The sequence below is a fragment of the Neospora caninum genome, chromosome VIIa (genome assembly GCF_000208865.1).
Source record: "Neospora caninum Liverpool complete genome, chromosome VIIa".
Classification (NCBI taxonomy): domain Eukaryota; phylum Apicomplexa; class Conoidasida; order Eucoccidiorida; family Sarcocystidae; genus Neospora; species Neospora caninum.
The window spans coordinates 81,350-105,073 of record NC_018393.1 but is presented as its reverse complement, the minus strand read 5'-3'; the positions used below and the strand labels follow the sequence as shown (position 1 = coordinate 105,073).

At 55.5% G+C, this 23,724-nt stretch overlaps 3 protein-coding genes across 3 annotated transcripts; 1 reads left to right on the top strand and 2 right to left on the bottom strand.

The window, feature by feature from the left end:
• Nucleotides 1–341: 341 nt before the first annotated feature.
• On the bottom strand, nucleotides 342–1,631 carry NCLIV_019440 (putative enhancer of rudimentary; the record flags this gene model as incomplete). The annotated part of the gene is made up of 3 exons (XM_003882138.1): nucleotides 342–435; nucleotides 962–1,135; nucleotides 1,612–1,631. 3 exons carry the CDS (start codon nucleotides 1,629–1,631, stop codon nucleotides 342–344), a joined length of 288 nt encoding a protein of 95 aa, XP_003882187.1.
• Nucleotides 1,632–6,327: 4,696 nt separating this feature from the next.
• NCLIV_019430 (Ubiquitin carrier protein, related) lies at nucleotides 6,328–7,806 on the top strand (the record flags this gene model as incomplete). The annotated part of the gene is made up of 3 exons (XM_003882137.1): nucleotides 6,328–6,789; nucleotides 7,227–7,343; nucleotides 7,705–7,806. 3 exons carry the CDS (start codon nucleotides 6,328–6,330, stop codon nucleotides 7,804–7,806), a joined length of 681 nt encoding a protein of 226 aa, XP_003882186.1.
• Nucleotides 7,807–9,124: 1,318 nt separating this feature from the next.
• Nucleotides 9,125–21,586, bottom strand: NCLIV_019420 (regulator of chromosome condensation domain-containing protein; the record flags this gene model as incomplete). The annotated part of the gene is made up of 30 exons (XM_003882136.1): nucleotides 9,125–9,448; nucleotides 9,569–9,643; nucleotides 9,853–9,946; nucleotides 10,062–10,130; nucleotides 10,355–10,599; nucleotides 10,809–10,906; nucleotides 11,117–11,165; nucleotides 11,422–11,571; nucleotides 12,346–12,397; nucleotides 12,591–12,653; nucleotides 12,764–12,805; nucleotides 12,943–13,005; nucleotides 13,303–13,365; nucleotides 13,640–13,763; nucleotides 14,101–14,189; nucleotides 14,380–14,513; nucleotides 14,718–14,780; nucleotides 14,961–14,985; nucleotides 15,218–15,291; nucleotides 15,387–15,518; nucleotides 15,719–15,818; nucleotides 16,097–18,252; nucleotides 18,607–18,692; nucleotides 18,839–18,925; nucleotides 19,368–19,433; nucleotides 19,726–19,802; nucleotides 20,090–20,168; nucleotides 20,338–20,484; nucleotides 20,914–21,096; nucleotides 21,394–21,586. 30 exons carry the CDS (start codon nucleotides 21,584–21,586, stop codon nucleotides 9,125–9,127), a joined length of 5,202 nt encoding a protein of 1,733 aa, XP_003882185.1.
• Nucleotides 21,587–23,724: the final 2,138 nt, after the last annotated feature.

Here is a 23,724-nt window from a genome sequence, read left to right as displayed (position 1 = left end):
TGCCAGGAAGCCTACCTTAACTATTTTCCACCAACGGAAAATGCCTGCCCTCACGCTCCATAAAATGGTGACACGGGAATCTCGCATCCACGCTCGCCCTCCACACCTCGAGAGTCAGCCAGCCGACAGGTACACCAAACGCATGAAGGTACATACACAGTGCAAAACGCCAAATGCATGTGTGCTCATAAACGTACGCAAATATCTGTAAGCCGTATGTATGGATATCCATTCGTGGTGACACTGTGGATTTTCTACGAGATTATCTGACAGCACGGCTCGAGGCGCTCTCTTCCACAGTCTGTACTCCAAAGTTGTCGTTGTCGGAGTATCATGTCCGTCTACACGTGGGCCTGTTTCTTGAGGTGCTTAAAAGCCTGGTCTTTTATCCATTGTTTGTCATGGGGGACATAACAATTCGATTGGCGGTCCAGCCTACGAAAAAAGCGAAAGAAGACAGAACGAAGGCAAAGGCACAGGGGCCCCTATACAAACTGGCCAAACAATCCGAGTCAAACGCTGGCGCTACATCATCGAGTACGTCTCTTTGCGAAGTTAGCAGAAAGCCAGAGCATTTCCCTGTTTGTCGACACGATCCCCCGCGCATTTGCATATATTTAGGTAAAGAAACTCATGTTGCCAGCCAACCTCTCGTCCCCAATTCCTGGACAACACAGGAAACGAACTTTTGGCTTAAGAGCACTCTCCATGCTACCCCCACAGAGGGAGAAACGGTTCGACAACAAACGCCGCCCTGTTGATACAGTTGATGCTGCCAATGCGAACAAAAAATGTTTCGGGGGAAAAACAAGTGTGCTTATTTCCTAAGCGATTCAGGCGAGATACCCTGATGATCGGTACACTGCTAAGTCAGACAGCGCGACTTCTTTTTGTGCTTTAAGCAACGCTGTCGCCGACCTGCATGCTGCACTGATGCGCGAAGTGGGAAGAGAGGACTTACACGAGGGCGCACATGTCTCGAAGCGAATCAATGTAGGAGAACAAGTCGTTCACATCATAAGTGATGTTTTTCAGTTGGGGATTTGTTGCCTTCAGCGCCTGTTCGTACAGCTGGCAAACACCATCTAGTGCAAGCGGCACCGACTCATAGTCGACATACGTTCGACTGTCCTTCCTGTCGGAGAACTGAACGAGAAGAATCGTGTGACTCTGGAGATAACGACGAAAAAAGAGCAGACAGACGCGAAAATCGCGATCCAAGCACACCCGAAGACTGAAGGATGCATGCATCTGCACACGCAAGTGTAAACTCTGTAGCCATTTTAACAGCGCATAAACGCGTATACGTATATATGCATACCCCCTGTCCACATATCTACGTATCGACACAGTCAGCTACAGACGACCCGAACACGCCCCGGAAGAGGCGGCCATTCGACACTTTGCATGCTCAAACCACACATTTTCTGCTGCGTTGGCAGAACGCGAAGCAACTGTCCGACTCCCCAAGTCAGGCTGTGTCCGTGAAGAGCCCCGAGGCAAACCAAGTAGGCCGCACAGAACCAGTCGTTGAGTAACGAAGTGAGGACCGGCCGCAAGCAAGGCGGCATTGAATCCCCTGAAGTTTCCTATCCACGGAATTCGAAATACAGCGTTATCCTCTCGGTCATTGTCTCGCGCCTGTCCTGTCAAAGCGGGCTCACCATGGTGGCGGAAGAAGCGTGTCTGTGAAAAAGCTCAGCACAAAGAGGGGAACGGTCAACGCCAGAGAAGCGCAGGCCTAAAGAGACGAGGGCGTACAAACGCAGGGAGTTGTTCTGTAGAACAGTGAACAAGAAATGCGAAAGTGGACGGAGGACATGGACGGGGTACGCCAGGGCCGTTCACCTATCGGCACACTCAGCCAGAATCACTGACAGAAATTTCCGCGCCTAAATGGAGCTAAAACGAATAGCAAGATAGATCCTGTCCCTGGAAAGATGAATTGTTCTTCGTGGGCAGAAGGTATCTCCTGCAGCTCCTGGAAACGACAGCTGTTCTGTTTTCGGGTGTGCGTTCCCCGCGAAAATGCCAGCATGAGACAGCCGGCAAAGCAAAGAACTCGCACGAAACGGTAGTAGCCTCCGGCCAAAATGTCACCCTGTTAACTGGAGCTTCGGGAGGGAACAGAGACGGGAAACCAGAAATAAGCCAAGAACATCTTCAGTCAAGCCTGAGACCGTGCGAGGCTGACCTTCTCCCGCATGCCCCTAGTTGCAGCCGCCTTGGGGCAATTCAACGCATGCACGCGTCGGTACATCCCGGCACTGGGAGACACAGGCGGTAACGCGACAGAGAAATACTTGTATGGAAATGTGAATTCGAAGAAGAACTATCAAATGGACCCTTGGCTGGCCAGGCGGCGCGATCCCCCGGCGCGCCCGCTATGGGTTTTTTCTCGGTTGTCCCGTCCTCCAATGTAACCGGAGAAGAACTCCGAAACGGGAAACCCTCACGGCACGTGTACCGGCTAGTGTGCCACGCGTGCGCCAAAACTTGCTACGAAAGAGCGAAAGGGACAGACAAATATCCAAGAAAGACGAAAGGCGCGACAACGTGGGCTCAATAAGAAGACAAGTCTCCGTAGCAGGCAGGATTTAGAATATTTTTGCGAAGATCTGGCTTTCACATGATAGTCGTACGAATCTCGATCGGCCTCCTCGTATGCCCCCCCCCATTTGTCGGGAAAGGGGAAAATGCTTGTTGGTAGGAGAAGACTGAGGTCAGGCACTCAAGCAGACAAAGCAACACTTGGGTCAGCTCTCCACAGGTCGTTCAAAATCCTCCCGTGGAGTGCGCTGTCTCTGTTACTTCCATCCTGTCTCCGTGTTCTGTCTACGACTGACATGGATTGCGATCCGGATACGTCATCCGATGCTGGGATTCTGAAAGGCATCGTGTGTTTGTAGTCCCTGTGGACACTCCTTTGGTTCGGGAACACACCAGAGTAAACGGAGAATCGAAGAGGTGACTGTGTTGCGCGCGATTTGTCATGCACCGTTTCGTTCCAGCCTTCTGTTTCCACTCGTTCTTCCATTTACAGTCTTAGCTTGCAATCGCGGCGGACGAAATAGGAAATGACTCCAGAGCTCGCGGTTCGCAACCTGGCTACAGAAGGTGCTGGGACCCGTGCTTGAAAGCCAATTAAAGCAGCGTATTGGGTAGAGGCAAGCAAGAACCAACTGCAAGGAAACAAAAGCTTCTCTGAACTGCACGAAAGAAATTCAAAGGTCGTGTTTTCCAAATCACATGTCAGATGATCTTATCCATTTTACTTGCAGTTCCTTTGCTTTGGGGTGTTGACAACACCAGGCGGATCGACAGGCGTGATGATCAGGCAACAGCAAACGATTCGCCACGTATACGGGGCGCCGGAGGCTGTAGTGCAAGCAGCGTCGTGTTAAAAAGGCGTGGCCCAAAGTATACAGTCAATAGGGAGTCGTAGATCTCGTACTGGGAGACGCACAGCCACTGGTGACGCAGAAAGCTTGGCTTTTCAAATATACGCGGATTCCGTCTTCCAGCATCAATTGACTGCAGTTAAACTAGCCTTAAGCCCACCACTTGTCGTGCAGCAAATAGGCGTGAAGACTTTAGATGAACTGGTACAGAACGTTCAACCAAACATGCACGAAGCGAACCACAACGGGTTGCACCCCCAACAATCACAGCGAAACCAGCCAGGAGAGTCCCCGACGTGCAACCTATTGCGACTTGGGGTGTCTAGTGGCATGCCGAAACACACTATAGCCAAATCAATTCCCGTTTGTTTTTACTCACCACTTCAGCAACACCTCCATGAGCGTGCGTCTCTGGTCCTGAAGGCTGAAATCTTCTCGAACAGAAGCTTTGTTTTTTTCGACCCCGTCATAACACAGCACACCATCCGGATCGTTGGCTTTCAGAGCCGTGGTGTATACCTTGAGATCCCCAAGCGTCGTCGTGTTGTTGACTCGTGCGCCCGACACGCAGTTTCCCCTACGTGCTTCTGTCGCCTACCGAGGCACAAGCCTGCGGTAGACGCGCTGGCAATCCACTCCAATCGGAAGGAAAAGAACGATGTGCACTGAAGATATTCATAGAGGCTGTTTGTACACATTGCTTCACGAGTTTTGGTATATGAGACCGCAAACAACGGGGTTCATTACAAGGCAGGCCGGGAACTGGCGGTCTCTGTATCTCTCGAGCTGGGGGGTTCAATGAAGCGAAACCCGCGCTGCGAAGCTGTGCCCATCGAGGGGCGTATATTGTATTCGGCTTCTCAGGCGGTCACCAACGCTTACCTTGACGTTTTCTTTTCAGTGAAGATGACCAAAGGCTGGGGGTGGAGGCAGAGACCGCGAGTTACCTCGCCGCCCACCGAACCAGATAACGGAACAAGAGTGCGTGAGCCGTTACAGCGAAGAACTGCGACCTGCAATCTGTGTGTTGTCTCTATCTGCGACTGAACAGTTCTGACGAGACAGCTGAAGGCGGAGACGCGCGATGGCTGCAAGACGAGGGAGACTCGGGGACCGGTACGAAGAGATACCGACAGGGGGAAACGACCTGATGATGTGGTTTTCCGGAATATGTTTGCATTTTTCTCTCTAAATAAAAACACGTGATGCGACCCTTCTACGTTGTACCAAATGTTCTTTTCGAGGCCAAGTCTGATGATAAACATGATCGTGTGCGACTCGAGCTCCTGTGCCTCTTCTCTGCCCGGGGGGTCAAAGCACACCGGATTCGTCGGCTGTGCTATCAAGGGAAAAAGTACCACTCATTCGCCCGACAGAGCTAGAAGGAAATGTGATTTTCTCTGAAAATGTGGTATAGCACGTGAGAAAATATTCGGCCAGAAGTCCCTCGGATCGTATCGCGACCTCGTTCCCGGTAAAAAAAAAGCCGCTGCATGTGTCTGCTCGCGCGGTTTTTCTCCGACGTGCCAAGCCAATGAAGAGCTACCCGGACGACTGTTTTTGCTGCCGTTCACTCGTTGCCACATGCATGTACGCTTTCGCTTATCTGTTTTGCATCTCACTTGGCGAACAACCCTTTCATTCTGTGGCCAACGCCAGCATTTGACACGCGTTCAACTTCGTTTGTACCCTAGTCTGGCCCCTCTTTGTTACCTGCATTTTTGAATGAGACCGATGTCCCTACTTCTCCCATTCTGACCTCTCCGTTTTCTTCTCTTCTTCGTTGTTTCCTTTCTATCCCTTGTTCTGGTACCTCTTCCCTTTCTCCACATTTTTCTTGACCAGCTCTCTCCGTGTGCGACCGTGCTTCGCGCCCGTGCTTTTCCTGTCGTGTTTTTTCTCTTCGTCCCGTACCTCTTACTATCGTCCTTGCCTCACCTGTTTCGTCGCGGCAAGGGTCAAGAGAGCAACAAAGTTAAGACGTTGCCTGCCTTCTGTCATCCCTGCGTCGCCCTCGTGTCTCCACTGTCTCTTTACACTTCCCGATCTCCTCGCGCTCATCCCGTGAAAACCGCGACAAAGACAGTCGGACGAAAAGGGGACGGAGGATATGGTAACTTCGTTGTACCAATCCATATTGGGGGTTCGGAAGTCGTTTTCCCAAGAACCGGATCCAAGTTCTATTGTGTTAGCAGAGCATAGGGAACAAACTGTCTCCAGAGGTTTGTAATCGCTGTAGCACCCAGAAACGCGATCTCCTATTTCCTAGTACCAGTAGTTGGCTAGCAGACTTCTCGACGTCGCGGGAAGATCGACAGGGGTTCCATCCTCTCCTGCTCTCTGAGAGGAACGTGCGGTCTTTTCAGAGTTTCCCCTCAAGTGTTCCCTCTCCAAGTCTCCTCTGTTCTCCACTGTCTATCCTCCTTCACGTTTCGCGTTTTCCCATGTTTTCGTCACCGTCGCCGGCGGAGAGACGCTGGCTTTTCCGGGGACAGTGTCTCCGTTGATCGCTGCCATGTCACGATGGCTCTTCTCGGCGGGAATCAACTCCTCCACCTGTCCTTTTAGTCGTTGCTCTCCACTCTCGTCTTCCCTATCTCCGGATGTTGTTGTTCCCTTCTCTTCTTCCTGGCTTTGCGACAGACGGGTCTGTTTGTCTCTGCCTCCCTCGTCCACTCTCGTGGCTTATTTGATGCCTTGCTCTTTTGTTTTCGGCGCAGGAATTTGACCCTTTCTTCTCTTCCCGAAGACTGCAGATTTGTTATCTGTCCCGGCTTGACTCGAAACCAGCCTGCCTGTTCCCCTTCTCGGCTGTTCCGTGTGTCCTTTTTTGACGTCGCGTCTGTTCCAAGTGGTCCTGGCGCCTGTCCGCGGTAAAGCCCTGCCGCTCTCTTTGTTTCAACCGTGTCTCTACCTGCTTCTCGACATGTTAAAGCTGTACGGCGTAGGTCGCGGAAGACCTAAGCAGGGTGTATCTTCTCAGGAGAATGCGGGAGGCGCGACTGAGGCCCCGAAGAACACGGGCACGCCAGTCTCGGGGGACACAGGCAGCAGCCTTTCCTCAGGTGTCAACGCAGCTTCAGCTGCGTCTTCGAATCCGGCTCAGGAAAGACGTCGCTTTCCCGGGGAAATTCGTCTGCAGAAAGAACTGGAGGATTTGGACCTCCCTGACCAATGTGTCTTGACCTTTTCGTCGAAGAACGGGTCTCTTGGGAAGCGCAGCTCGGACGCTCTTGCGCTCCAGTCGGGTGGCGGGAGCAGTCTGTTGGACATGCAGTTAAGAATTGCTCCTGATGATGGCTTCTGGAGAGGAGGCAAATTCCTCTTCTTCATTTCCATCCCCCCAAACTACCCGCATGACCCGCCGAAAGTCAAATGCATGGACCAGGTAACGACACCCGGCTTTCGCGCGGTTTCTGGACTCACGGATGCTGTGTATGTACGCTTCGGTGAACGGGGCGATGCATAGTGGTGTCTGGTTCGAGAATGCCCTTCTTTCATCCGTACCTCCGGTATTCAACGCATCTCGGAGCCCGTCGATTCCCGAGAGGTCGAGCTGCTCTCTTCTTCCCTGCGGATGGTCAAAGACCTCCATCGTCTTCCGTACCAGTCGCTCCAGAAGCAAAAGCTATGTCGTGCCGTTGATATACATCTGTGCATATATATACATGTATCGTTTCTGTAGAGTCAGCACAAACTCCTTTGGTGCGAGCGAGAACCTCTCTGTGTGCGTGCACTTTATGCATTCGGGTTCCTATTCAGTATCTTTCTGTATTCGGAAACACGACACGCCGTGAAAAAGTCCATTCTACTGCTCTGTTTCAGATTTATCACCCAAACATTGACCAGAAAGGAAATGTGTGTCTGAACATTTTGCGAGAGGACTGGAAGCCCGTTCTCTCCATCTCGTCCGTCATGTACGGCCTCCTCCACCTGTTTCTGGTGAGCCACCTTTTCGCTTCAAGGTGCACGGCCTTTCTCCGAAAATAAAATCGATTGGTCCTTGTACACAAGGCATCTTGATGTACAACAAAGTAGGTAGATGAGAAACCTAGTGCCTGCGCGCATCTCCTGGTGGCTGGAAGATCCGTGCATCCCCGTCTTGCTGTCTGTCGGGGTAGATCTCTGGATAGACGTAGCTAGGCACTGAGGGGGAGGACGCATATATAGCTGGTGGGTGCATGAACATGTTTAGAGTTGTGTGCTGGTTTAAAACACGTCCACATAACTTGAGATTCCTTTATCGATATGCACGTATTCATTCTACATGCAGGGGTGTCGGGCGGTGTATGTACATGCGCAGGAGCCGAATCCGAGTGATCCGCTGAACCAGGAAGCGGCGGCGCTTCTGCGCTCAAATCCTTCGGAGTTTCAGAGACAAGTTCGGCGAACCCTTCACCAATAGACTCTTCACTGACAAAGCGAGGAATGCGCAGCCGAGAAGGCGGAGAAGAAGGCGAGGCGCAGACAACGTGTGTGAGGCGCGTTCCGTTCTTTTTTCAAAGAAGAAACGCGAAACAAAGATGAAGGGAGCGAAGCGACCGAGAAGAAGCGACTGTTGCTTACGGTCCCGATGCAGGGAACAACCGGCTGACTGAGAGGGTGGGAGGCAAGAAGAATCTGTTTGCTCTTCGCTGTCCTGGTGTCCACTTGTCCTGGAGCTGTTCAGTTTGCTTCATCTTGTTTTCGCCTTTTCGGTAGAGAAAACGACACGAGAGAACGAGAAATAAAACAGGAAACAAACACCACGACCTCGGCATTTTTGAAGAAAGATACCCTCGGATATGGCTGCTTGAGTCAACTGCCACGGGCTTGTTCCTTTATGGAATGTAGAGACGTGATAACCGAGGCCGACGGCCGTTTACTTTGGTGCCTTTTCCCCTCGCACGAAAGCGTCTGGCGAGGTGGTTCAAGATTTGCGCGCCTTTCTGACTCTTTCGGTGTAAGTGATAGCGTCTCGCGGTTTCGATCGACATGGCACGCGTCGAGTCTTTGATGGGAAGAAACGGCCAGCGAGAGATCCATAGCTTTTTGGCCCGCTGCTCTCATTTCAGGCGAGGGAAGCAAGGCCTCGTTTCTTCTGCGTGGCATCGAAGACTTGGTCTGCCGTGTGGAGGAGAGACGGCGGGACGGGAACCATAACAGCGGCGAAGCAGCGGGGGTGGTTTCAACATTTCGCGGCTTGTAGGGGCACGAGGATTGCTTTTGTCATTAACATTTCTGTGCATCGAGTGCTGTGCGCACTCCCTCGAGGTTGTGTGCAAGATTTGTCGAGGGTCAGTGCCGCCCCATCCCGTCTCTCCAAAGGGAAGGACACTGTTTGTCACGAGCCGTGATTCCAAGAGTCTGCCCGCGCTAGAAAACAAATACGGCAGAACTCGTCTTCCTACGAGTCGCTGCGTCTCCATCTGGTAGTCTGCTGGCTAGCGTCGTTGCGGGGCCCTCACCCGGGCACAGGGGGGAGAGTTTCGAAAGAATCTCGTTTAAGGGCTGCATGTTCAAGAAGTTTTTGCGCTCGAGAGGAACCGAGCCCTCAAGCTCGGAATCTCGATTCAAAAGAAGCACGAAAAACAAAGTGGCGACGGAACACACTGCTCCAACTGTTGAGTGAGCACACGTGCACTCTTTCAGGGGGAATGGAGCCCCACCCTTGCAAACTGCCGGAGGCACTCGCCGGACAACGAAGAAACTCTTTCGGATGTCGCGGCTCTCAGGCCGGTCCCTCAGGTCGCCACCATGTCGACACGATTCGCCCGGGACTTGGACCCGCGTCTCGGAGACGCGGATTCAGGCTTTCTGGGAGATGTGCCTTCACAGATTTCTTCAAGTGGGAATGCCGGTCCACCAGGCCCGAGCTCCAGTGAAGAAGCGCTTGTACTGGTAGCAGACCGGTCAGTTTGGAGGCGGGATTGCCGCCGTCGAGCCGCAAGTCGCTCGTTCTGCTTGATGAGGTTTGCGATGCGCTCTTCCTGCTTGGTGAGATCGAGAAGCAGAGCGCTGTTTCTCGTTCTAAGCTGGTGTACTTCGGACCGGCACTCGGTCAGTTGCTGCATTGCATGCACAAGGCAGAAATCCTGGAATGCGTCTTGGGAACTGCCGCGCGCGAAGCAAGGCGGAGAGGCCATCCAGAGACTACCAACGCGTAAACCACTTGTTGGGGGCCTTACTCGCTTTGTTATGCCTAATTCCATCTCGAAGTACTTTTGTTGCTCCAAGAAACGCGCCGTTGACCAACTTCCGGCCTGAAAAGCATCGAAAAAGAGCAAGAATGCAGGGTTCAAAAGGTGCTTGTAACGCCCTAGATGAAACAGAGTCGACGATGACCAGCCACGGAAGTAAGAAATTCCTAGAGTGTACGGTGTGTACACTTCAGAAAAGACTTCTCGTGAGCCCAGCACGCGCTCAGGACCGCGCCATGCCTCTGCTGGCGGGACACAAAGCCCAGACCAACCTGCTGAGCTTCTTGCATCTTCTTCTCATTTCTTTCGGCATCTTCTTGTGTCCGACGAAGTTTCTCCTCAAGTTCCTCCAGTTTTTGCCGCGCTCTGCATCCCAGCAAACACAGGCGGCCGCAGTGATTGACAAGGAACGACAACAGAGGGGAACTGGAACTCTCATCCTGTGTTGTCCTAAAGCGTCGCCTGCACAGCCGTGACTCACTGAAGTTCCTTTTGCTGGTGGTCAGCAGCTTCAGCCAACTGGCCCTTCAACTCGGTTTCCCTCCTTGTCCTGAAATTCGCCAGAAAACGCACATGTGTATCCGATGATTCCTTCCCCGGGTCCTGTCCCGAACGCTGTACCTCCAGTGCAAAGAACCGAAAACAGTCCGGATGTGACTCAGAGTCTTTTCGGTCCACACAGGGTGTTCGACAGTTTGGAGCAACACAGATTCGTGGTCAACTGGCCACGCAGCTTTTGTGACCCGCGCAAACGCAGGAGAATCCGAGGCTTACAAGTCGAATAGCCGATCTCGGAGTTTGTGCAGTTCGGCGTCGACGAGAAGGGCTAGATTCCATTTCTCGCAGATTGAGTGGACATCTTCGAAAGTCCAGATGCTGATCGCCCTCGATACTGCAACCACGGGATGCTCGGAAATTCCATCGGCGGCCGGCGAGTCTTTCGCGCTGCTCTTCTCGCTGTCACTGACCGATGCCTCGAGGTCTACATGGTGGCGAAGGACTTGGAAGAGCTGATCGACCTGCACAGCCGCACCACACCCCTTTCGCCACACGTTAGGGTCCCGTTGCTACAGAGGCTTCCAGCATTTCGTAATGACACGGTGAAAGAAGGAGCCTCGCGTGGGCCACGTTCCCGAAAGCGTCCGCGGGTTGTTTTTCTGCTCACTCGCTACCCTGTGTGAGGAAAGTTTAGAGCCGAAGCTTCACCGCGCGACTCTTCTCGACGTACCTGCGCAGTGACCAGGCGCTCCCTAATTTTCTGTGCCTCGTCTTCCTTCTTGAGACAACTGAGCTCTTCCTGCAAAGACGCAACGCTTTCTTCGACTTCTGCACGGACAAGCCACAGTAAGTGCACAAAACGCTCCAACTGGAACTTTCCCCGCGTGCGCGGGGAGTCGAGCCTGCCTGGAGTGGAGCGCGCAGTCGCCGCCCGCTTATCGAATATAACGGCATGCTCCTGAATGTAACGGTGCAAGCTGTAAACAAAGGACCCCGTAACGTGAACGGGTTCCGGACCAACCTGAACTGGCAACTTACCTTCTTTCGCCTCTTCAAGGTCGTGGACCTTCTTTTCCAGATACGTTTTCTGCACAAAAGACAAGATGCTTGCTGCCCGGAGTGAAAATCCACCCGCGAACATTCTCGCCAGCGCCCACACCGGTTCGCTTCTGCCCCTCTAGCAGGAGGCGTAAGTGGTACAGACGGCAGTCCCCATCTGACAATGTGTTTTGAACAGCCTCGCCTAACTAGCCACTCTGCGGGTTGGCGCTATGCGAGTGAATCTGTCGAAACAGGATTTGTTGAAACCCGTATCTCTGTACGGGTACCAGAAGAACACCTACCTGTTCGGTGATTGCCTGTAGCTCCGATGCTTGGCGCTGCTTGTAAACAGTCAGCTCCATCTGGAGTTCGTGGAGGACACTCTGCTGATCTCTGGCCGCGTTCTGGTGTGCGGTCAGGTCGGACTGCAAGGCCTCGATCTGTGAGCTCATCTGCAGGCACAGTGAGGAATCTCCATCACCACGCCCGGTCACTACAAACACCGCCTAAACAGCATCCCTAGCGTGTGTGCGACCTTCAGGAACAGCGCAACCCGCCTGCACGGGCTCTCAGCGGGGCAGTGGAAACGCATGCCTCTGCAGCCACTCTCACCGTGTTTCTTTGGTCGGTTGTACGAAGCAACTCCGTTTTCAAGTTCTGACATTCCGTGCACGGGCTGGCAGGTGCAAGAACGGTGGCGTGCTTGGCCAGCTGCACGAATGGACAGCAGGCAACGCAGGCGGTGTACGGATGGCTCCCCAACGCAAAGCTCGATGCAGAGTAGCGAGATGTGCCTTGACGCGCATGTGGACCCATCGCTCCGCCGCTTTCACAAACGCGTCATCACTGGTTCGTCAGAGTCTGCAAGGGTGTTCCACGGAAATCTGACTATCGCTGACTTTCCGACATTCCTGTGCGTTTTTTGCCTGTCGCAAACAGGTGTGATTTGCAACGACTCACGCCGAATGAAGCTCTCGGATATGCCAACTACGCTAGACTATCATGGAACGCGGGCTACACAGATCAAAAGCTAGCTGCAACGTCCGGGTGCCCAGCAGTTCACGCTGGCCACACACAGGACTAGGAATGCGGATTCAGCGAAGTACAGCGATTTTGCACTGCGTATGGCATACACCAGGCCAAGAACGGATACTCCCATCTGCTGCACTGCACGCATGAACTCAGCGGACGCAGTGCGCCCGAAAAGACAGGGTTCGAAGACGCACCTGTGCATATTTTTGAAGTTGCTCTTCCTTTTTCGCAATCTCCTCTTTACAGCTGCAGCCAGAAACAGATACAGAGACGAAAACGTTTATTTTGGAGAACGTGAAGTGGGCGAAAGGGACCCCATCGACGACGCAGGAAACTCGCGAGGCGGCGATGGGCACAACCCGGCCACAGGCAGATCGATTGGAGCCCTGCCGTATCCTCAGCTGCCACAGCGCCTTCGTCACTTCCTGTCCGTTCTCACCTGGACAGCTCTCCGGTCAGTTCTGCGACCTTCTGCTCAAGATGCTCCGTTACTTCGAGCTGCCTGGAAAAGCAATCTCACACGGCAGATTTTGACACAGGCGCTTGTGAGAGAGATCGATCTCGCGGCGCAGCCACTCGCGGTATCTGCCGCGGCCCGAGTGCCAAGCTCACCGATTCTTCGCCAACTCTGCACCTGAAGCCGCGACCCGCAACCTGAAGGGTAGCGCAGAACGAACTTGCACGAGTATTACGTGTGTACCAGTAGGCGCTTCCCCTGGGCAAGACAAAGCACGCTGTTTGCGGAGATAGGAAGCCTATGCGGAATCCATCGCCTGTTTCTCGCGACTTACTCTTGAATCTCGCTCTGGAGGCTGCTCACGCGCACTTCCTCCTTTCCAATCTCGTCTCGCGCTCTGTAGAGTCGCACACAGGAAGGCCCCGCGCTGTGGTGAGACCCTGCCCTGCGTGCCACGCGGTGTGCTTTGCGAGGAAAAACTTTGGCGGAACTCTGTTTCCCGCAGGAGCTACCAACACCCAGCGATGGTGGCGGCAGTTTCTACAGCGCGTTTCTACACTTTTGTGACGGTGAAACCGACGAAAGATCTACACAGGCTTGTGACGCAGTCCTGCTTCCGGCCAGCATACGGACACCACCAGGCCACCAGACTCCCGGACAAACCAGAATCGCCGATGCTGAGCGCGAGACTCACCTCTGCAGCTCCTCCCGCAGTTCCTCGTTCTCTTGGAGCGCTCGTAGCTTTTCCTCAGTCACGCTGCAGTGGTTCACACAGTTCAGACCCAGCAGAGACGGCGTCTCAGCGTGGAATGCCTTCTGGGACAGTCTCGCATTCGCCCACGAGGTGCCCTCGTGCGTCCACAGAATTGATTTAGCGGGACCGCCACTGTGGCTGTCACTGACCCATCGCGACTGGAAGCTATGGATTCGCGCGAAGGATCGCGGTGAGCACAAATGCAGTGACGCCTCAACACGCGCCCTCACGGCGTCAGCCACTCAGTGCGGTGTTCGACTCCGCACGAAACACTTACCTGTCCAGCTCGCGTTTCTGCCGCGTGTTTGCTCTCTTGCTCGCAGCGAAATCGGCGGCCAACTCGTTCAGCGCTGCCTCGAGCTCGTCGACTCTCTCTTCCGCGGCGACTCTGCGCTGCCGTTCTGCAGGGAAGCATGCGAGCAGCGCACAAGTGTGTGGCCGCGTGGAAACGGCACCAGCGGTCGGATGTGGAACATCCGCATCAACAGGGAGAAACGCCGAGGCGCCACAGACTCGCATCGCCGCAGGATTCGACCAAGACTCCGGCGGATACTCGCGGACGCACCCCACATAGAAACGGCTTGTTTCAACGAGGGCGGGAAGTTCTGCGGAGAGAAGTTTACTGCGGCACACGCCGCGCCTTTCTACGATCAGACTGGCTGCCGTACACGGCCACAAGTTGCCCCACCACTCCCTCACCCACACCCCCGTTATCACTGCTCGTGCCAAGGTGCCTACCGGTTTCGATGGTTGATTGGGATGCCATGTCCACCTGGTCTTTCACGTGCTGCAATTCTTCCTCAAGTTGTTGAAGCTGCTTCTGCAACCTGTACCCAATAGAGCAATGGAACATCCACAGGCACGGTTCGTCTCCGACGAAGAGACACCACGCGGGGCCGTCGACAAGTGTGAAGTTTCGTTCGTAAACTGGATGTCGAGAGTGCGGGGTGCGCCTCATAGCCCGAACGGCAGGCCGGCACGCAGCCCTTACAAGGTTGACTTGACTTCGGAACCTACCGGTCAACCTCAGCCTGGCGTTCGTCGACCTCTGATTTGCGGTTCTGTTCCGCCTCCATCAAGGCCTCCTGTAGCTTTGCATGAGCCTCACGCCACTCTCCTATGGCTTCTTCTGCCTGTTTTAATTGATGCGCCTGGGTAGGGAACACAATGTCGAGAGGGAATTCGCAGATAGGTTCTGGTTTCCTTTGGGGAAACGACGGCCGCGACGCATTTCGACGAAAAAGCATACTCAGATCGAATCTCCCCGACCTGAAAAAGCGTTCAAGCACATATGCGGGTCCCCAGCCCATCGGCTCGGATAAAACCCTACATCGCAGTGTTTGCAAGGTACTCACCTGCTCGTCTTTCTGAGTTTTCAACTGTTGTCTCAGTGCCGAAGCCTCGCGTTCCAGTCGCTCCTGAACAACAGGACGCAGCATAAAATGCGACCCAATCTCAAAAGATGAGCAAGCACTTACTCTCTCTGTAGCACGCAACTGTATTCACAGGGTCCGGCGCTCCGGCCCACCACAACAGAGAGGCGCCGACACGAAGTGTGCGCTGCCACACATGCCTTGTGACGCCGCGCCTGCGCTCACCTGCAACGGCTTGTGCTTTTGAAAACTGCAAAGGACAAAGCAACATAGCGGGTGCCAATGAGCACTGCGGAGGGCGAAGGCAGCGAAACTTGCGGTCCCGCGTAGGTCTCTCTGCGGGAGGACCGCGCGGCTGCCCTAAAGTCAGACGTCTGTCTAAATGCTGACCCTCCAAAGTGCAAGCAGGTGAGGTCCGCGTGTTCCGAGTCTCCAGCAAACGCGGGTGGAGTGCTACATAGAAGTGGCTGCGGGTCACTTACGTCTGAAGGGAGTCCTGCGCAGCAGCGAGAGAACGAGCCAGCTTTGCTCGGTCCTGTTCCGCTTGACTGAGCTTCTGCACGTACAGAGAGAGAAGGTGTGGTCAGGGCGCGATGAGGCGAGTCTCAGCGACTGGCTGCGACGCTGGAGACGATCTTGCAGCTGCCTCACCTGCAGCACTTGGGTCAAGTCATTATGGCTCTGTTGTGCCTCCTCGTCGAGCTCTTCTTGCAGGGTTTGAATTCGCTTCTTCTGAGCGGCGAGAGCCCGCTCCATAACGCTGTTAGCCTCAGCCGATTCCTCCTGGAGACAACAGACCGGGTGTACCCTCGAAGAAACATAACTGCCGATACAGAGCCAAGGGGTGGGCGAGCCTTGATAGATGCAAGTGCGCAAGGAGCAAGGCTGACGGGACACACGGGATGGCTCGCTCCGGGCAAAGGCTTCGCGGGATGCCACGACAACATGGGAGGAACCCACACGCAAGAACCGTCACGACTTACAAGTTTTGCAAGGGATTCTTTCAAAGCCGTCTTTGTCTCTCGCAGCTCCCGCCGCAGCTCCTCCTTCTCTTTTTCCACTTCCGCAATATCCTCCTGTGCCCTGATCGGCAGTCACCGGGAAACCAAAGTTACCGGGTACACGCGCGGCCACAAGACGCCTCCCGCCACTCCGCGGACTGACCGGCCATTCGAGGCGGTGCCTCCCACTGACCTATACAAGCACTGTCCTACTGGCCAGCGCATCGAACGAAGCTGCTGACGAAAATGAATCCAGTTGTACAAACGCGTTTTATTAATCAGACACAGGTAACCAGTGAAACTAAAACATCTTCCCTTGTCAGGAGTCGATATATCCACTGTGTTGCAGCCGGCTCTTACGCGCAGAGTACGCTCCGAATTTCGCGGAATTCTTTCTGCTTCTTCACGATGTCCGAGACGTCGTACAGACGAGCGAGTTCCGAGTCTGCAAAGAAATTCTGCGGCTGTTGCTGGCGAAGCATGTCTGGTGGGCCAAAGCAGTTCCGAGCTGCCGGGAAAGGAGCGGCCGGCGACGGCCCCCAGCCCACATTCGACGCAGAGAGGCGCCCCACCATGCCCACCGAAGATGGGAATGCGCAAACTTGCCCGTGCGGAGCAGCCATCGGATCCGACATGTCGCTGGCTGGTGGAAACATCCGCAAATGCGTCCCAACCGCGGTTAACGGCGCAGGATGGCTCAGGCAGCCTAGGCTGGCTTGGTCGCTAGACCGTTCTTGCAGGGGCATTCCAACAACGGCGCTTCCGGCTGTTCCCGAGCCGACTCTGGGGCCCGCCCTCTGCGCGTGACTGTGGACCGGGCCGTCCATGCCTTCGCGGAACAAGGGAAAAAACTCCATTTGCTGCGGCGCCGCCGCTTGAGCCAGCGCCAGGTCGTTCGGGCAGGCCATCGACGCGTGGCTTCTTTCGAGCGTCTGTGCAATGGCAGATGCGTTTTCGTGCGGACTGAGTGCTGCAGTCTGCTTGCTGAATTCCTCCTTGAAGTTCCCAGGCCTGGCGCCTGCAGTGGGCCCTGGCCCGGCCATCTGGAGTGAATCCCCTGCGACGGCGCTTCCCGGTGTGGCCAGATGGCCCGACACCAACTCCTGTCCGCACGGGAATGCGCCGTGAACAGGCAAGGGCGTGTTGGACGAGGACGGGCTGCCGCCAAAGTACACGTTGTTGACGCATCCGAATTCCGGGGTCGAGCCCCCACTTGGTCCGGGACAAACGTCGGCCGCAAGGGCTCCTGCCAGCTCGTCATCAGTCGCCACGGAAACCGGCTTCTCAGGTCGGCTGGCCGCGCCATGCTTTCCCGGTTGTTCTGTTGTTACACGCACCGCAGTTTCCTTTAGGCCGCTGTCGCCGTCACCCAGGTTCGTGTCGGGTGCTTTGGCAGTCGCCGGCGCCGGATCCGCAGCACTATCTCCGGATCGGCGAAGCTGGCGTTTGGCTTGTGCGGCGGCTCGAGGTGCGTCACCATTCCCTCCGCGTTCAGTCGCTGGGCTTTGCTTGCCCATTTGACTCGCGACAGCGGACTGCTTCCTGGTGGCCTTGGCCTTTGAATCGACGCAAGACGCCCCCGACTCGGCAGCCGGTGCCCGGCCGCTGGAACCGCCTGCCGAGCCAGATGCGGCAGTAGCAGAAGCACTGTTCCCCGCTCGTAAACAAGGCTGCATTTGGGGCCGCGAGGGAGGCGTCGCGTTGGAGGACGCCCCCTTTTCACGTGAACGTCCCCCTGGGCTGGCCGATCGCGATCGAGGCCGGCTAGGGTCCGCCTTGCTTCTGCTCTGGCCCTGCCGGGCGGGCACAGTCGCCGATACCCGCTTCGTGTTTTTGACGGCTTTCGGGTCTCCAGGTGCCGCATCCGCTGAGGGAGAACTTGCGTCGTCTGGAGCCTGGAGTTCTGGTCGGGGCTCCAGGCAAAAGAGCGTGACTGTGTCTGCGAACGTGACGCGCTTGCGAGATTTCTCGCTCCCCACCGAGGACGAACGGGAGGCGCTGGTGAGACACCCCTCGGAGTACCTCCGCAGGGCGCTCTTGAGTGGCGCCTCGGGATGCGCGTGCCGCGTAGCCGTCGCGGGGAAAAGGGCGTCGCCACCTCCAGCCTGTGTCTCTGCAGTCGCCGCTGGCCACGACGCGCCGCAACTCTCCTCCGCGTGAACATATTCAGCGGGCTCGTCGGGTCCGTCCGAGGGGGGTCCAACGGCGAGGAGCACGCCGGGAGCGGCCGAAAGTTGCATGATCCCCGACAAGCTGATTCGCATGCAGCCCGACGTGGACGAGCCGGAACGGAGCTGACACAAAGGAGTAACTAAAAGGGACTGCTCGCCGCCGTCTTCGGCCAGGCAAAAGAGGGCGTCTCCCAAATCAACATCTTGGAACGGTTGTGAGAAAATCATCGCAGGGGACAAAAGGGAGTTCGTCCCCCAGGCAAACAGCTTTCTCTCCTTTGTCAGAGCTACGCTAGCCGTATGCGCAGCGACCATAATCGTTTTGTGGCCCGAGAGTTCGCACACCTAACGCCACGCACATTCACACGCAGGAGCCGTTCAGTCGGCCGGGCAATTTGCATTTGGATGCCACGAGGAAACACCGGTCAGTCGACCAAGACGTCTGCCAAATTGCTAACCCCCCTGTACGCAAGGGGTTAAGTGTCAAGACGTGCAGCGAGGGCCTACTCCATTTCCACGGATGCGGGGCAGAGATCTTTCACACACGGTCTCTCCTAGAATCTGGTTACGTCGCAGCAGCTGCCTTTCAACACCCTTCCCAGCAAGCAACGCGTCTTCTCGGCCTGTTCTCGCCACTGCGACCCAACTCTCCACCTTTTCAGCTTTCCACGTGTCGCTACCGCCAGCGTCGGCGCTCACCACTTGCGGTGTCCACCGATCGTCCGTGTGGCCGAGGCCGAGCTGGCCAGAGTCGTTGCGGCCCCAGGCGTAAGTGCTTCCGAGGTCTGGGCACAGAGAAAATTCGAGAGAGGCCCGGCGACACGACGCAGCGCCAAATTCAAAAGTTTCCATTTTGGAAAAAGGAGACCCATACGCCAGCTTCACCATTTTTTTGCCTGGCGGCCGGACCCAAGCCGGTCGGTGAACGTACCTGTGATGGCTAACGCATGGCTAATGCCGGCCGCAACGAAGGCGACGCGACGGTCCTGGAAGTTGATCTTGGTTGGAATTCGAACAACTGGAGAAGGTTCAATACAACGCAGAAGCCACGCCAAGCGACACAAACGGCCAATTAACGCCAATCTCACGCGCCCGTCGCACGGAGACAGTCAGTTACGTTGAACGTACACGAGGGGGGCCACAGGAAGTCTACGAATCTCGAGGGTTCTGTTCGCAGTGCTGTAAACGCGCGAGTGTGCGGCCACGCTGCAGTAGCGCCGGTGGATAACTTCATCATCCATGCACAAAATGACGCGCAAAGAGCCGCTCGAGCTCACTCGCATGCACCGGAAGGACGTCTTCCAGCCCTCGCGCGATAGTCTGCTTAATTCTTTCTGATCACTGACGGAGTCATCTGCCCCCTTTTTGAGTCTCAGCGGGTAGTTTCTGTCAGCACGAGCGGCCGCTGTCGCGCCGAGACACAAACCAGCCGCACGCAGTTCCATGAACCTTGGGCTTACTCTTGTTCGAAACGTTCCCCAGTACGCCGTGGCTCCCGTCTCCCATGCCATAAACGCGGCCGTCATCTGAGAAAAGCAAAAGGGTAAAAGCAGCAGGTTTGTTGTGGGATGCCCGACAACGATAATGTAACGGAACGCTGGTAGCCGCACCCGGGAGAAGAACTTGGACACATACAACGCTTCACGATGACCCTGCACTCTGGCCAGTGTGTTTCATGAAAGATTCTACTTGAATGTGGCGATCGCCGCATGAGACGCGCACACGATCCGGCCCTGTGCCGTGCTACAGGGCATACACTTTCCTATCCACGCGTGGAAAAATGCCGAGACCTGCTCGCCCCCAACAAATACAGCCTACCGAGGACCACCAGGGTGTACTGAGGCCCGCAGGCCACTTGTTTCGCTCGGCATGAGAAAAACACTTCGTCAGCAATCCTGAGCAGACCAGGACAGGCATTTGCAGCGATCCCGAGGCGCGTTCAACAGTGGACATATTACAAGGTCCGCACTTAAAACAGGTGGAAAGGCACACGCAGTCAGGCGGCCGACAAACCACACACGAAATTGACGTTTCTAGGAAACCGTTTCCCTTCCTGATGTCCCCGAATATGCGGTAAATAGCATCAGTTCTTCACGCCAAGCTGGTGAGAGACACGATCACCCATACAAAAACAGTCCTTCTGAAAAACAAAAGCATAGGCAGCCCACCCATCTTCTCTTACCGGGACGACGGCGGGCCTTCTGCCGCCATGCCTCGTTGGCCGCTCTCGTTCGACCCGTAGGTGAAGACTCGGCCAGAATCTGAGAAACAACTCACAGGTTTAGACGCCTTCTACACTGGGGCCCGTGACTAAAGGTGGCTCTCCAGATGCGCTCGTGGGCATCCTGCAGGTAGAAAGTGAAAAGACCTGGGCACTCGAAGTGCGCCGGCTGAAATGCGGTCTAGACCGCAGGGAACATCGAAGCTCACCGTTGACGCAAGCGAGATGATTCGCTCCGCACGACACCTGCTTGATCGTCATCTTCTCGATATTGGCGCCCTCGACAAGTTGTGGGCTGCTTGCGTGAAGGTCTCCGCTGCTTAGGTCCCAGTCCCAGCAATACAGTTTTCCGTCCGCTGCGGAGGAAGATCTCGCCACACACTTGCCGGGGTTGATGAAAAAAAAAAGCTTTTCTCCGCAATCAAGCTCTGCGATCTAGACGCGAGCAGGCATGCTCAGAATCCCTTTTCATAGATAGCGCTGGTGCGTTTGGATCCCTGCCACGCTCTCGCGCTCCGGCGAGCACGTGTGACGGTTCTTAACTACGGTTTGCTGTCGCTGCAAAGCCGCGAAGAACCTCTTCTTTTCGCACTTGCCACGCACGCATGCACACGCAAGTTTACGGATGGATGAATGTGGGCGCAGGTTCACCTAGTCTGCTCCGGCTGAACCTCGCTTGGTTCCACACTCCTCTTCAACCACGAACCGGCGAGTGGCAAGTGAATCCCCGCTGTGGTACTGGCTTCGCTGCCTGCAACCGTTCAAAAGCGCGTCCCCCAACTCACCTGCGATGAAGGCAGCCAGTGACTGGCCGCACGCCACGGATAGGATCCGCAGATAGGAAGAGAATTTGTTGGGTTGAGAAAGCACAATTCCTGCCGCCTCCGAGGACCGATCGCCCGTCTGTTCATTTCGTGCACTCGACGTGGTCGACCAGACATAGACGCAGCTGCCCGATCCGTCTTCGCCTGCAAAAAAATCGAGATCCGGACTGGTCATCGCTGCTTGGTGAAACCATCGTCGTTCGTGCTACGTGAGCGAACCACACGGCGACTGTATCGGGGTAAGCGTAACTGTGAGACCAAGCCCCGGCACATACGAGCCAGAGCACTCTAAAAGGCGCGCTTTGTGATAATCGGGCCACCGCTGTCACTCTTTCATCCGGTTGGAACGGCCCACCCATTTGCGGCACCACCTAAAGACATGGCACCTACAGAAAACGAGTGCCGCCACACTACCGGGGGACTAGGCACAATCGGACACACCTTCTTCGGCGTATTCTTGCGCGACGGTCCCAGACGAACTGGAGGGACGCACCAGGCCTTCGTTCACGGACGCACAGTCTCCTGTCGCCTGGCTGGTCGCGTACGAATCCTTGGAGCTTGACGGCAGTTCCGGTGCCCGCTTGAGAGATTCTGGGGGCAGTTCGCACACGGAGGAAGCCTGCGGGTTTGCCATAGACGGTGGCACGAGCAGGTCCATGGCTCGTGGAGCGTGTACATCTCGACAAGTTATCATGTTTGGAACCAAAATTGCGCCACTCCCCGGTCGTTGAGGCAGAAACGCGTGGCCAAAGCTTTGAGGAAGGGCTGCCAGTGAGGGAACAGAAGATGGGAGGTTCCACGCGTTCTGCGTCGGGACTGAACTGCAGTCTACAGCGCCCGGAGGTTCAGCTTTGTTCCCCGTGTCTTCCCGAGTACTTCCCCCCTGTGTACTCGAGGAAGGGCCAGACGCGTCCAGGGTAGCCGGCCCATTGTCGCGAGATGGCTCTTGGTTTCCCGAGTCCTGTGAACTGCTCGAAGATTCGGTCCCCCCAGAAAACCCCTGAATCATGTCGGATACAAGAAAATTCGTGACATGGGTCTCAAAGGCCTCAACGGGCCAGCTCGTGTCCTCCGGCTCCTGCATGCTGCCGGGGTTGCGAGAACGGCTGACGGGTTAGTCCCAACGGTGAGTCACACCAGAGGTTACGACTTGTTGAAGAAGCCAGTCAATGAAAAAACGCGTTTAATGGATGTGAACGTGTAGACTGTTCCAGCTAAATGCTGCCCAGCAGCAGGGAAGGTACAGCCAACCGTGTCTCGGACGGGCTGCACGGCCTGCATCAGACGAAAGGCTCTCTAAATATTACCGCGGAAAGAGCTTTCGAAAAAAGCCGGAAACGGCGAAAAATGTTCGCAAGTACAGTTGCTGCATCTGTGGCTAGAAGACAAAGAGAGAAATGTGTCAGAGGTCGCGCCAAGACACGCCGCGCGACAGTTGGTATACGAGCGCAGGCATACACGCTGTAAGACACGCGCCCGACAAAACGCAAAATGTCAAAATGTTAGAAGGCACACTCGTTCAGCTTGACGCTCTTCACGCATCTTGTGACTGGATCCACTGGCTTGTGACCGTGGCCACACACTGGTGGGAATCTCGACGCTCTCTTCCAAGGTCCTTGGAGAACGGCACACTGCCGCCCGCCTAAACGTAAGACAGGGGGGTTCACTGGGCACGGTAACACTCGATGGAAAGGCTGGGAAAGATGAGCGTGTGAGACAGCGCTGCACAGAGGCCTCACTTGACGCCATGATTTTCTGGTATCCAATTTCAGCCGGTTCCGCATGCCATTTCGTGCCGTTCTCGAGTGTCGAGGGGGAAATCGGTGAGACCGGGGCTGTTTACGCATTGAGGGCCTTTCGCGCCTCGGGAACTCTGCGCAAGGATCTCCGGGCACTCGACAGGACACTCTGTGCCCCGCGCGCAAGTCTGCCAGACACACTCTTCGGCTTTTACGGATTTGCCCCTGAAGATTGACGTGCGGCCACTTATTGGACCGCAAGATCTGTTTCGCCCAGTGCTCTAAAGAGGTCTTTCAAACGGTAGCGGGGTCGCCCCAGCAGGAGGAAATCGAGAACGGAAGCGCTCGAGTTTCCAGAGGCGAGGTCCTGTCCCGGCTTCTGTCCGTGCTGGAGAAAAACCACCGGGATGGGCAAACGCTACCAACCCACTGCCACCCCGCATCGAGGGTCGCCCGCTACGAATCGGCCCGTGAAAAATGCCCGGAAAAAGAAAAAAAGCGGCCAGTGATCCCTCCGGTGTCTCTGTGTCTATGGCATCACTCTTCTAGACGACGCTCGGACCGCCTCTGGACCCCTCAGAGATCCGGTGCCTCCGTCCCGTTGTTCACGATGCATCGGAATTCCACTCTACACACACAGCCCCAACCCATCCGGAAAAGGCTTGGCGCGAACATGGTAAAAAGCGCTGCCTGGCAGCTTGGGTAACAGGACGTTGTCCGTTTTTGTTGGCATTGAACCGGCGCAGAAGCTGGTCGTTCCACGGTGCGCTGAGCGTGCCGAGGAAGTCCGTCCGCGCACTAGAGAAGCCTTGGCCGCAGTGATCTGAAAGTGACCAGGGACGTCCAGAGAGTCTGTTTGTCACTCTTTTCTCCGGTTGGATCACGGCTCTGGGAGGTAAAGAAAGAGTCTGCATTCTCAATGACACCCGGATCCTGTCGCCGGGAATGCGAGTGGGTAGCGCCCCAAGTTGTGTTACCTCAGACCCCTCCCTGCAGTTCTGCAGTGAACGCCAGTGGCAGCAGCCTTCGTGCG